At 44.6% G+C, this 14,208-nt stretch overlaps 1 protein-coding gene across 4 annotated transcripts in view; it reads right to left on the bottom strand.

Moving 5' to 3' along the window:
* Window positions 1-1,453: 1,453 nt before the first annotated feature.
* Window positions 1,454-14,208, bottom strand: part of KANSL1 (KAT8 regulatory NSL complex subunit 1) — a 217,117-nt gene continuing 204,362 nt past the window's right edge. For 3 of the 4 annotated variants that reach the window (XM_019523616.1, XM_019523620.1, XM_019523619.1), the window contains 5 exons: window positions 10,578-10,696; window positions 8,081-8,138; window positions 7,263-7,375; window positions 4,216-4,462; window positions 1,454-3,709 (listed from right to left, as the gene is read on the bottom strand). In XM_019523616.1, coding sequence (XP_019379161.1) covers window positions 3,455-3,709; window positions 4,216-4,462; window positions 7,263-7,375; window positions 8,081-8,138; window positions 10,578-10,696 — 792 coding nt within the window. In that variant the 3' untranslated portion in view covers window positions 1,454-3,454. The remainder of the gene's footprint in view (window positions 3,710-4,215; window positions 4,463-7,262; window positions 7,376-8,080; window positions 8,139-10,577; window positions 10,697-14,208) is intronic. The other variant, XM_019523617.1, reaches the window with a different exon arrangement.

Here is a 14,208-nt window from a genome sequence, read left to right as displayed (position 1 = left end):
GTTATATTACACAAGCAAGACCTCTCCAGACTGGCTGTCCCTGCCTTTGTTGCAGGCCTGGTGGCCACTGACATCACCATGAAACCTGAGCTGCAGCATTAGCTGTCCTCCTCTGTCTGTGAGACGGAGAAGTGAAAAGCTGCAGCTGCGGTACTGCCCTGGCATCATTCACACTCCCCTGCAGCAAGAGGAAAGGTGGAACCTGAAGCCTGATGTTGCCCATCAGGAAGCAGCTTCAGGGAACAGCATCAGGATGGTTAAAGCAAGGGTCCTGGAGCAGGGAAACTCACGCTGTCTCAGACCATCAGTGATGCATAATGTGACCACCCTATAGCCCACTTCCCAAGCTGTAAAATGAGACTAGTACAAACCTGACACAGGGACACAAAAAATGAAGGCTGGGATTTCAGAAGAAGGTGCCCTAAACTCCCAACTGTATCCAGTGGTGCTGAAGCCTGTTAACAGGTCCTGTGTTACAACAAAGCACCGGTGGGAGACACCCAGGTTCCAGTTCCCCTTAAGGAAACAGTGCTTTAGGGAGTACCCTTGGCTAGGCAAGGTCTGCCCTTCTGACCCGTGCGTGGAACGGAAATCACACATAGTACGTTTCAGGACAGGATGGTTTCTATCATTTGGAAAGAGTCAGCAATACGGGGGGGGGGCATCTCCTCCACACCCAGCTAGTCATTGGGCAGCCATCCCACTCTACCAACAGCCCTGTGCTCTACTTACACCAGTGAGTAACATTTCCAACTCAGGCCCATCTCCATAACATTAAAAAATGAATGTATTACAGTGCTTATACCTCCTTACAGAGAGACAAGGCAGGGACAGCCAGTGCTTATCTGCTTAAACTCCTCACACTTCCTGTAACAGCTGTCAAAGGATCTTGTAGCACCCCAGGATAACCCATCTCCCTGTTTAAGAATCACTGGCTTACAATCAGACTTCTAACGTCTAAGACAAGGAGAGAATCAAAGGGCACTTCAGTGCTCACCTCCAGAAAACAGTACTACTTTGGCTTCAAAGCCAAGCCCCCCACCAGTTGAGGAAATTGGAGAGGCCCCCTCTCAAAAGGCTGCTTACCAAAGAAGTCACATGGTGCGGTAATAATAGTGACAAGTTATGAAACACCGTATGAGCACAAGCAAAAGCCTCGCTGCCCTCAGACCAGCATCCAGCTCCAAACATCTCTTGTCCAAGAGGCTGCAATTTGATTTTCTTAAGTTATAGGAACCTTTTGCACACAGAAGACTCCTTAGGACATCACTGGGAACCCAAGCTGCAATACCAGCTTAGTCCCAGGTGTGGTACTGGAGGCACTGCCCATCCCTCTCCAAGCAGAGGGCAGCCTCATCCCCACCCCACCCCACTTTGCCTTGCGTGCTGGTTTGGGAGCCCCACAACAGAGAGCACAGAGCCAGAAGCTTGCAGAGAATGTTCTAACTTTTTAATATTTTTTTAATCTTTTCTCTTTTTTTTTTTTATAAGCACATTTGTGCTTTGCCAACAGAATCAAGACATTAACAAAGATCAGCTTCTCGGAAGAAAAGCATTTCTATATAACAAGGACATTACACAGCTCAAAGCAGGAAAAGAAAATATTTACAAAATACAAGGTGTTTTTTGTGGTTTTTTATAATGCTAAAAGGGTTATTCAGAATTTTCAACCTTATAAATAGAAAAGCACTTATGCAGAGGGATATGGTAGCATTGTTTTTTTTTTATTTAAAGAAACGATGACAAATCCTTTAAACTAGAACAGAACCAAAAAACACTAGATAATGTTGAAAATTGTGAAAACCCCAACCATTAAGCAGTTTAGCTACTATTTCTTTACGATTACAAAATGGAAAAAAAAATTATGTCCTTTGTATTTTTTTTTCCTTTTTTGGTGATGTGATTATACGTAAGACAGGCACAATGCTAACAACAGGACAGGAACCATAGCCACACCGTCAGGATCAGAAAACGTTACAGATGGAAACGGTGTGTGGGATCCAGGAGTCACCGGGGGCAGCAAAGAGGTGGGGGCAGTGGTGGTAGTATTACTTGAAAAGAAGATACCTGTCAAGCCTGGTGGCTGTTGTGAGACTCAAGAGCCCTCCAAAATGAAACTGACTAAACATCTGTTTTCAAAATGTGTGGAAGTGGAACTGAGCAGTGGTGAAAAACAAGTCCTATTTCTTTCCTAAGCAAGGACTTCAGCACTTGTACAAGAGAACAGAGCTGGCAGATGAGCAGGACACAATGCTGCTGCCGCCTTAATCTTCTGGGCTTCTTTGAAGAGGCCAACCCAGCGGAAAGGAAACAGAACCAAGCGGCCTATGCACTGCAACCCTATAGCGTGCCCAGGGCAAGGCCCATGCATGGCAACAGGACTGGTCTTCCTGACCACTGCAACTCAGGATGGTTTCTGAGCAGTACTAATAGTTAACAGAAGTGGCAGCAGTTAATACGGCCTGAAACTTTCAAGGTGCATGGGTGGGGTGGAGGGAAAGGGACATAAAGGAAAAGAGAAGTGGTAAAAGATCTGCATTACCCAGCTGAAAGCTCTTATAGTGCCAGCAGAAAGTCAGATCCCAACATGAGTCCTTAAGTGCATTGTGTAAGGTCTGTTCCCACTGCAGCACAAGAACGCACCAGGCTGGACTCTCATTACCCTGGGTTGTGAACAGGGAAAAGACATGATGTAAATGGAACAGGACTGCTTCCAAAATCCCACTCTCCCACATGGAGCTGTGCGTGAAGCGGCTGAGAAGGACCTTCCTTTCCCCAGCTGACAGGGACACTTGTTCTCTACGAAAGGAACAGAAGTTCTGAAAGCAAGGGTGGGGGAAAGGAAGAGCTGAAAATCAGTACACTGTAATGCAACAGGCAGCCTTAGTGGGGTCAGAATCACTCCTATGAATACCTGGAATTACAACCCGGGGGAACAAAAACAACCAGGTGGTGATGTGGGAGGGTTGGGGCTCAGGGGCTGTCAGATCTCTGCTCTGCACGTAAGGAGACAGCTAGTGAAGGAGGCTGCATTCCAAAGACATCACTTTTCACCACTAATTTCACTCCACTAAACCTTTCAGGGACGGGGTAGTGGGCAGAGAGTAGAAGGAAAAACACCCTTTTGCTTGAGAAATCAATCCCCATAATCTGCTAGTCAGCTACATCCTGTGCTCTAGAATTATACACCTAAGTGGGGGTGGGGCAGAAAGGGTGTCTGGCGGGCTGCTCCCCTCGGCTGGGAGGAACCTGGGGCTCATCTGTGTGACAAGGAAACATGGAAAAAAAGAAACAAACAAAAAAAAAAAACAAAACAGTTTCTAAACTCCTTAAATTCACTAAAAACTGTGAAAATTCCCAGCAGGATGTTTGAATATCAAACGCAGATTTCGGAAGCTTTAATGCCAAGAGTTAGTTGCGTGTGTGGGTTTTGCTTATTCCTTCCCGTCTGTCTCTATCTATGCGCTGGTCGCTGAACTGCTGCCGCTGCTGCCACCGCTGCTGCTGCAGGAGCTGCGACTGGGTTCCGACTCTTGAGGCTGGCGAAGGTTGACAAGGGGGGAGTGCCGTCCATCTCCCGGGACGACTTGCTGCCTGACGTGCGCCGGGTGCAACGCGACGACCGGTCCTGGGGATCGGATTGGTCCTCGCACTCTGTCTTGGGGTTGTAGGAGAGTGGGAAGGTGCGTCGCTCCCAGGGTTGTACAGCCTACAGGAAGAAGAGGGTTGTTCACTTGGTAGCTCCAAAAGATGCGCACTCAAGAGCACTTTTCACATGAACTCTGCGTGCTTTAAGATAGCCCACAAGAGGCCTGTCCCCTGCCCATTCACTCCTGAGGTGTGGCAGTCCTGGCCAACAACTGAAGGCTGTTAAACTGCACTGGGTTAACCATTAACTTAAATTTAAAATTTCTTGCCACAGCATGAGGGGGATTTTCGGGTACTTTCATTGCAGACAGACACCCAAAGGACCCTAACAGTCAGGATGGTGCCTGTCCAAGGTGAATGAAAATGGGCTTTCTTCAGTTCAGCTGAACAAGCTGCTGCAATTTCTCCCAAGCAGCTGTCCATAATGAATCCAGAGAAGATTAAATTCTTGGATTTCACATTTGCCATTACAAATCTGCAACCACCACAAGAACAACAGCCCCTTAGTAGTGTGTGTATGTCTGGACTCTCTCATCGACTGCAGGAGATGAATCCAAAAGTACTCACCTGCTCATCGAAGCCAGCCTCGGGTGTGGAGCAACGGGTGTCCTCGCTGGACAAGAGCCGCATGGAGTCTCGGGACAGTGGAGTCAGGGGAGCAGACAGGAGCTCAGGGCTGATGGGACTGCGCGGAGAGTGGGTGTGGGAAAACTCTGAATGGGAGTGGCAGCTGCCCACGTCAGGGGATGCTGGCTGGGGAGTAGAGGGATTACCCAGCTGAGGGGTTGTCCGTCCATCTGTTGATCTGTAAGACCTGAGATAAAGACACATTGAAAAGATTGTAATGTGGTGCTAGTCTTGGATTTTTAAGATCTGCACAAACCTCATCTCCCTGCTGCTCAAGTCAGCTTCCCCAAGTGCCTTTCTGCCATGCCACTCCCAGAGTCGAGGCAGAGGTCTTGCTGCATGTTTTTGTGAAACACAAGCCTATTACACTTCTGGATGCTGTATAATTAACCATGACAATAGTCCCTTCCCAGGTACTCAGATATGAAAATAATACATGAAGCTGATTTAAGTATCACCATGTACACTGTCACACAAAAGACGTGGTTCACAAAGTAACCAAAGTCAAGACAGAGTAACCAAATAATTAAATTCAATATCCCTTGGGGAGAAAAGGTACAAAAACACCCAAATATTAGAAAGAGGGGAGTAAAACAAACAACCCACTGCCCAAGCTGAGACAGACTACAATAAAAAATGAAGGTATTCAAACCCCTTAGCTTCAGCAAACCTCTGAACAAATAAGGGAAGTGGGAAATTAAACAGTAAGTCAGTACTTGGTTAAAGTGGAAAAGTTCAAGAGACTGTCTGAGTTGTGTTTTCTTCAGACCATGCAACTCCAAGCCTACTGATGCCCATAAAAGGAACAAAGACTATGGCAGCTAATACATAAAAAGACAATTAGGAGAATCTAAGAGTAAAAAACAAGCAAAAACCAAACTATTAGGAGTTTGTTAGGTGCATCACCAGCAGAAAGATCACAAGATTCATCAGCGAGTCAGCTGGATTAATTAAGGAAGAGCACAACATTACAAAGAAGCTAAGGGAATTTATTTGCAGTATAGTTCACTGCAGGGAATGTTTTACATGCTCTACTGTGGGTTTTACTCTGCTATAGTAAAGGTGAAGCATCAGAGCTGGAGGCACAAAACATGATGTACTGAAACTAACTGATGAACCAAACTGCAACAAGTCACTAGGTGCAGACAGTATGCATAAGCATTCTCTGAAGGAGCACAAGGAGGAGATAGTTGAGCTTTTCAACGCCTATGCAATCTTGTTACATCTCTGCAGAGGAGTGGAAGAAAATTAATGTTATACCTCAGTGTCTTACAAATACCAGTTTACCTGGAGAATTACAGAGCAGAGAGACTTATCTTTATAGCTGGTAAACTGGTTGAAATGATAGTTAAAACAAACCACCTAGATTATCACAACACAACAGGTTCTAACCAGTGCAAAGTCGCGCTTGATTACGTTTATCAGATTTCCCTGAATGTGTCAATAAGAACTGTTTGACAATATTGACTTGGATTTTTAAACAGCCTTTGATGTTATTCTTTATAAGAGACTTCCAAAGAAACTAAGTTGTCTCAGAGGTGAGAGATCAAGTACCATCACAGGTCGTAAGACTGATTATGAGAAAAGTCAAAAGTAGGAAGTGGACAATTGGCCTCACAGCAAAGGGTTAACTGCAGGAGGCCAGAAAGCTCCATACAGAGACCATTGTTAAATATCTGCATTTGCAACAAAGTGGCAGAAATCTGCAGATGTCAGACAGCTTGCCAAGACTGGAGCAAAAAGTTGGATCATTATCAGGAACTTTATCCCAGTGGCTCAAGCCTCGCCAGACTCAGAGCACCCTTTAGAAATAAGCTACAAATGTTCAGAGGTATTTAGTCAAGACGGAGAATGAAAAATAAATCAGAGCAGATGAAACTGAACGTTGACATATGCAGAGGCACTCAGAGGCCAGAACCACCAATATATAGTTTACTATGGTCTACACTGGCTGTAGCATATAGGAGAAAAACCTAGGCATGTTTTTACTGAGCTGCCCACAAAACTGCCGCAGTACACAACAGTGGTCATAAAAGCAAATAAAAATGTTTGATGTGCGATGGAAAATAGTGAAAATATTCTAACGTATTTATATTACCAGTGGTTTTCCCTCTCATAGGGAAAGATACTGGTCACTCAATCCCAAAAGTATATCCCAGAAAATCGAAGGGATTCAGAGACAGATGGTTCTTATTTGAAATCTCTAGGTTTATTTTGTGAATTGTGCTTGCACACCTAACACTGTTAACATTGTGCAGCACTACAAACACACCTAAAAGGAGGTCAAGGCACCCCAGGGTTCTGCGGCACCCTGGCTGGGAATTGCTGCTTTATTCTCTCTCTCAAACACAAAGGAGGGCTCTACCCTTGCAATGGCACCTCTGCAGCTCTCAGAAGCCAGAGGGCTGCTGACCTGGTCACAACCACCTCGTTTTAGAAAGGGAGAAACAGATATTTGCTTTGAGAAACTGAAAAAAAAAGTTACACGGACTTAGCAAACAGAATAGAAAACAAAAGGCAGTGATTTTCTGAGTTGGGACCCTTTTCAAGTTCCATATAGATCTCTGGCTTTAAGTCAGTCTAGCATCCAGGCAGGAAAGCTCAAACACCAGACACGTGTAAATTTACTAGACAAAACCAACACCACACGCACCATCTTCTCCAACTGCTGGCTCATCAGTTCCATCATCTGGATCTCTCTACTGCAGGGCTGTCTTTTCCCACATGCACAACATTTCCCAGCCCCTCTGGGGAACCCCTGCGCCAAACCTTTGCAGTTAACCTACCAGTGCTCAGTTTCTATGCTCTGCTCCCTGTATACCCCCTCTCTGTAGAGAGATGACAGTTACATCTCTATAGTGTATACAGAGCCTTCCCATCCCAATGCCCAAAACGCAATGTCAAAGAGGAGTCTCCATCCAAGTGCTGGGAGCACCAACGATACCAATGCTCGCACAAGTGCAGAGAACGCACGGCACTAGCCATACCTGCTGCCTCGTCGCTGAGGGGGCATGCTGGTGCTCCACAGCCACCTTGCCCGCTCCATCTCTTCACACTTGGCATGCAGAGCAGCAAAGGCCGAGTCAGACAGGTCCTCGATCTGAAAAGGGATTGCAAGTCAGCATCAGATCCTTTTTACACGAGCAGCCTGCCTGCTGGTATTAGTTACAGAGTATTTAAAACATATTTACAGAGGAATAATCTTCCATTCAAATACTTTTTTCCTGTTTACATTATCAAGTGGGAAAGAGTTTAAGCCAACCCAAAAAAAGCAGCTCTTATTTCATGAGAACCTTAATGTAGGGGCTTCAAACTAGGCACATCAGTTTAACTTACATTGGTATAAATGACAGAAGTAAAGAACTTTCCTTTTTAACAAACTCTGCCTCTTTAAGGCAGAGGGCCTGCTGTCCAAGAGCATCTCCAGAAAGAAGCCAGACCTTGGCTGCATCTGGTATGCAGCCAACACCACTAGCATCTTGTACTGCAGCAGCTCTCAGCCTTCCTAAGCCATATCAGCACTTGCTTACAGAAAAAGAGAGGGGGCACTGACTAGAGACACTAGCATGGTCTCTGCCATGCCCAGGCCTGATACTTCCTACTCACCCACCCACACACATGCACACATGAAAAGGAGGCCCCAACCCTCTCTGCTGAAGCCCTTTTTGATCTGCTTTCCTGGCATTTTATTCTCCTAGGGAGCATATCCCCACTCACATGCAAGTTACAGGGCTACTGCTAACTCCATCCCTAGAAGGCAGAAAAGTCTCCCAAGTTAATAAGGAAACAAAGCATCCATCATTACCTCCTCATTGTCTTCATCCGAGTTCACTTTTAGAGCACTGATATCCACTTCACGCCAGCTGTAACACACCATTAAAAACCATGTCATTCAGTCTTGGGGATGCATAGACAAGTATGTAACATTTCCCTGTAGTTCATGGTACTGTTAGAGTGATGCTGCAGCTGTGACAGTCCACGAATTATGCAAACAGTAAGGATTTCTTTGGCTGATATCTTTTATTGGACCAACTACATAGCTGGGATACAGTTAGCCAAGCTTTCAAATGTAAATAATTTTTACTTGTAGTCTGTGTAACATACCCCATACACATGCTAATCTGCTGTCTAGTAAGCAGCAGTCTAGAGGAGTCCACAATTTGAAGTGGCAAGTCCCTACCTTGGTGCCAAGCTCCAATTCAAGTAGCTATATTCCATCTACTGAACCTCCCCCTGGTTTCACTTCTCATGCTGAACTGCTTAGTTCACAGGAGTAGGAAATGGCTTGGCTATGCTCATTAGGCACCCGCAGGACCACCAGTGGAACTGCAGAGAAGGGCCCTGAAAGAAATGGCATCTCCTTTCCCAATGTTTCTTCCTACCTCTTGTTCATCAATTGTCTGCCTTTCCTGGGGGTTAGGAGGGGGAAAATTAAAACTTTTCATTTGAACTTCCTCCTCTGCTGCTTCCCAATTAATGCTGGACCAAGTCCTTCTGTTCCCCTACCTAGTTCCTGGTTGTACTGGTTGGCTCCTGTGGTGCTGTAACCAGCAGAGCCTGCATGGGGTAAAGGAAATAGTGCAGCTGCTGCAGCTCTTCCTCTTTCTTCTCCTGTCCAGCAACAGGCTCCTCTCTCCCCCACCACACCAGGACAGGAGGTTAGTTGGCACAAGGGAAGGGAAGGAGAGGCCGGGATGAAGAGATGTTGAAAAACAAATGGAGAGTCTGAGAAGAGGAAGAGAAAAGCCACTTCCTACCCAGCTGGAGATGAGGAGGACATGCTGTTATTGTGACAATTTCCAGGAGAGACTGCGTAAATGTTTCACTAAAATAGTGTAAAATCATCCTAGAACTGCTTTCGCCTCCTGGTTAGACAACAACAAACAAAATGCTCCCCCCATACTACCAACACCAAGCATCCAAAAGCACTGATTTACTACTCGTCATATTTGCTGTTTGCTCACTTCCTGAACTTCACTCAAGTCAGACAATTTAAGGGCTACTATTTCACTTCTGGTTCCACTTGCTCAAACTGTCACATGCTGGCGCACAATGCTTCCACATTTTTGTACAAACATGCCCTCACAAGCACCGAGGAGGAATATTTTACTTGTTTAAATAGTGTTTACACTGGAACGTAAAAAAGTGTCTTGTAATATTATTGTTGGGGCAAAGATGACCAACAACAACAATTAAAGAACTAAAGAATTCTGATTTTAGGTTCTCATAGCATTTTTCTGCTGCATTTGATTGTATTTTGCCTATTATAGGCTTCAAAATTACGTTTCTCCCCCCATCTCCACTGTACAGATGTGAATACGATAAACTACATTTCAGCCAAACCGTCAACGTAGTGTAAGCTACAAACCCTAACCTGCACCATTTCAATACTAATAGGATTGAAATACAAGACACCTCCAATCCTCTGTTAACAAAAGGTCAGGAAAATTGAGTCTGTTAATAAACCATTAAGATACACCTTAGAGACAGCCAGGAAATAAAAGTTTCCAACAAACTCAGTTGCAGCGCCACATGAAATGTGCTCTCTTCCTCTGGTTTAGTTGCATACTTAATTTAAGAATACTGTTTTGTTCCAAAATACATGCGACAAGGCATGCAGGATGAACTAACATGGCTACGTTAGTTTTACTTCAAGTATTTTAAAGAAAAAAAAGCTGTAATCTGGTTTCCAGTCTGACAGGTGGCTGACGTAATAGCTAACAGCACTTCCTGCAGTGAAGTGACACTATTTATAGATGCTCAGGAGTCATCTTCAATAGCTATACAGAGCAAAAAGCAGCTGCAGTTTGGCTTTACACTGCTGTTCCTATTTACGCAATGATAAGTGCTTTGCCTTTAGCTGGTGTTGGCCTGGGGCAACTGCTCTCCTCCAACACTGCATACATTAGGTCACCACCCTAGGCATGTAAAACACTTGCCAGCCACATACGCTGCTCTGGGAAAAGAAGCCAAGACCTCTGACTCAGAGAGGACTGCAGCTTCAAAATTAAACAAAAATATTTAGATTCCACAATTAACATTAGGCTGGGAAGCTGGTCTTCAAGAGCTGGAAATCCTTGCATAATATTCCTTAGCATTCCCTAAGCAGTCTACTATTGATGTAGAGAAGAGGACATAGATTAGAGAATATCCAAAACAAGTCATTTTTTGCCGCTCATGGAAGTGGAAAATAGTTTACCTGACCAGCACTAGCAACCACTCAGAGCACTCCAGTAGCTGCTGTAGAAGTGTGAAAAAGGAGCAAAAGGTGTGGGGGCAGGGAAATAAGCCTGCTGACATACCTTGGTGTGAGGATCTCTTTGTACTGCAGTTTCTCCACACGAGTTGTTGCAGCAACAGACATTGGGATGACAATGTTATTAATATCAAATGAGCTTTCACCTCTCCTCCTCCTCGGCTGCTGCAAGACCAAAAAACCAAAAGGTAAGGAAAGGGGATGAGCCTCCAAGCTGGTCAGAAACCTCCACTAATGAGTTCCCATCATTTTGGCAACCAAAGTTTCTTAAATTAGATGCTGGGCTAGCCCAAGGAGCAAGACTGTCCTCTGGTTCGCAGACATGAAAACAGCAGAGGCCGCACAAATTTAAGTCTCCCCAGCATTCCCAAGAGTGCTTCCCCAGGAAGTAGTGGGGCTGCCTTTGGGGTCTGGGAGTTCACGTCCCTTAGTTCATTCAGTCTCAACACACGCCACAGCAAGTAACAATGGTAAAATGCAGTAGTCTGCACAAATAAATACAGTTATGAGAAGGTCCTGCCCCTGGGAGGTGGCAGTGTGGGGTGGCGGGTGGGGGTGCTCTATCCCCACCTGCCTATACATACCCCCTAGGGCCTCCCCAAGTACCCCTAGGGGTAAGTATACCCCAGGTTGACAACCCCTGCTCTGGACCAGTGGTTCTCAACCTTTCTGTACTAGGACCTATTAATAAACGTTGGATGGCCAGTCCCAACTCAAGGGCCCTCACTCCTGGCCTACTGCCCCCTGCCCCCAGCGTGTGGGGCAAGGGGATCTGTGAGATGAGGGAGGTCCCAAGCAGCCCCTTGCAGATTGAAACTGCCAGCCTGCAAGGGAAAAGCCATGGTTTCCTACGGTTTTTTTCCTTTAAAGGTGAATGCATTTGGAAAGTTTGCCGATCCATTTTTAAAATTTGTTCGCAACCCTTTCATATATTCTTGCAAGCCACTTTTGGGTTGCAACCCACAGGTTGAGAAACTGCTCTAGACAGCGGCACTTGCTATAATCACAGGCAAGGACTTACACATGCCGACTCCTCCGTAGTGACAGGACTGATAAAGACCGAGTTCAAAAAACACTTAGCTCAACTTCAATATGAAGATATTTAAAAGTTACCCTTTTATCCATCTTCCCTATCCCACACACTACAGAACACATGGTTTTTACTATAAAACCACATAGGTAACTGTAATTACAATGGACCTACAAACTGTTAACAGCCAAGTAACATGTTTTGATATATTTAAAGGAAATGTGTGGAAGAAATGCAGACAGCTGATTAATGAGATTACAGGACTGATAAAATAGGTCAAAAACCTGTTACCTACAAGAGAAAATCCTGCCTCACAATTTGCTAAAAACGTCTTGTGACAATCAGGTGGTTTCTATCATTTCCTCCTTAAAGATCAGTATTAAAGTATGATATAATACTGACATATCACAGAACACATGCAAATGTGTTTCCTGACTGGATAGAGGATTATTTATTTTTTCCCTACGTATCCTCTGCCCCTTTAGAACATTAAGCTTCAAAATGAAAAGCTTTGCAACTTTGGTAAGGTTGAACTGATGCGGTAGCCGTGACAGCCCAAGAAATACGCAAGAATTTTTGTGGGTGGTATCTTTTTATTGGACTAACAGGTATCTTTTTATTGGACTAACAGCATGGCTGGGACAGACTTAAGACAAGCTTTTGAAGAATGCACTGCATTCAAAAGCTAGCCTATCCCAACCATGTAGTTAAGTCCACTCAGAGAAAGCATCCACAACAATCCTTGCCTCTCTGCAGCTTTAGAGCTTCACAGATGGCAAGATGTCCATTTCTAATGGACATACTCAGAAGACAGAGATGCTGATAAGCAACCTTTAAATATGCAGCTTGCTAAAACCATGCAGTCTGGAAAACAGAATTTCAAATCAGATGAAGAACTGTTTGCGTACTAACTGGTGAAAAAAACTGACAGGGAAGAAATAGGGCAATCTGTCACATACAGGTAAAGTAATCTACCTCTCCCACAACTCGCAGATCTTTTCCACTGGGCTTCTTTGTTAGTTAGCTCATAGTGATTCCCAGAGTTTTGGGGCATCCTGTCATCAAGAGCTAACATGAGGAAGCAAATCTGATGAAGAACTTCTGCTATTGATTTTCTCTCTCTTTGTTACTTGGGATGATAGAACAGCTATAAAGTTGCTCAGGACAAAGAAAATTCCAACAGCATCCAAGATTCATAGATGCTAGGGTCAGAAGGGACCTCAACAGATCAAGTCTGACCCCCTACCTAGGCAGGAAAGAGTGCTGGGGTCAGATGACCCCAGCCAGTTGCCTATTCAGCCTTCTCTTAAAGACCCGCCAGGCAGGTAGGGGAAAGCACCACCTCCCTTGGAAGCCCATTCCAAATTTTAGCCACCCTTACTGTGAAGAAGTTTTTCCTGATATCTAGCCTAAATCCGCTGTCAGTTTGTGACCACTGTTCCTTGTTACCTCAGGAGGTGCCCTGGTGAACAGAGCATCTTCGATCCCTTGCTGCGTCCCCCAATGAATTTGTAGGTGGCCACAAGATCACCTCTCGGCCTTCTCTTGCGGAGGCTGAAGAGGTCCAGGTCCCTCAGTCTCCCCTCATAGGGCTTGTCCTGTAAGCCCCTAACCATATGAGCAGCCCTCCTCTGAACCCTCTCGAGTCTATCAACATCCTTCTTGAAGTACAGTGCCCAAAACTGGACGCAGTACTCCAACTGCGGTCTGACTAATGCCACATAGACAACTGCTCAGGTCATTTGTTTCTAAGCAAAAAAAATCCTTTTGGAAGTGAGAAGAGCAGAGGAACCAACTCAGTAAATTATAGATAAAAGCCTATCAGCTAACAAGTTAATGGGTACTTTCTCTCCCTAGGTACTATCTTGATCCCAATCCAAACCAAGCAGCACTCGTTTCCTAAATTATATTCTTTGCTCCATCTACTTTTAGTGCACTTCCTGTATCAAAGTATGGTAGAATGTAGTAAATGTTGTAGTAAGCTAAACTAATAGCAATAGCACACAGACAATCCTACGGTTTCCAAAACAAAGCCTAATGGGAGAGAAAAAAGAACCATCACCAGAAGAAATAGATAAGTGCCATTTAAGCTTTTGCTTTCTGAAGTCCTGGAAAGCAGTTTGGGAGGTTAAGCCTGGTCCCTGTATGTTTCTGTAAATGAAGTGATAAGCAATTAATTTAATATTTCACTGAGATTAAATAGGGCAGTTCATACCTCTATAGCTATAATGTCTCTGCAAGAAAATATGATTGTGAAGGAAATTTAAATTAACAGTTATAATCTTGACTGCTAGGTTTTTTGTTTTTAAAGACAAAAATTTAAGATTGTGCAGTCATGGAATCATATTACCTGGGGGCTGCCAAAAAGCAAACATGATAACGTGACCTGGCAAGCAATGAGAAGATCTAGATCTGGGAACAGTCTCCCAAATGAAGCCAAGGAGTCATCATAAGTAAAGATATGAATTCATTTTCCGGTAAAAGCAATTTGAGATTATATTGCAGGAAACGATGCAGCACTAACAGGGAGAAAACCTTACAAAGTAATCTAATCCTTTCTCCAATGTTAGGATCAGGAATCAAGCTATTTGTTTTGCTGGGTTTGTTTTTGTTTTGTTTTGGGGTTTTTTTTTGGGGGGGGGGGGGG

This window comes from Gavialis gangeticus, unplaced genomic scaffold (assembly GCF_001723915.1).
Source record: "Gavialis gangeticus isolate Ggan-Ray unplaced genomic scaffold, GavGan_comp1, whole genome shotgun sequence".
Classification (NCBI taxonomy): Eukaryota; Metazoa; Chordata; order Crocodylia; family Gavialidae; genus Gavialis; species Gavialis gangeticus.
The sequence above is the reverse complement of the archived record's forward strand: the minus strand, read 5'-3'. Positions and strand labels throughout refer to the sequence as shown.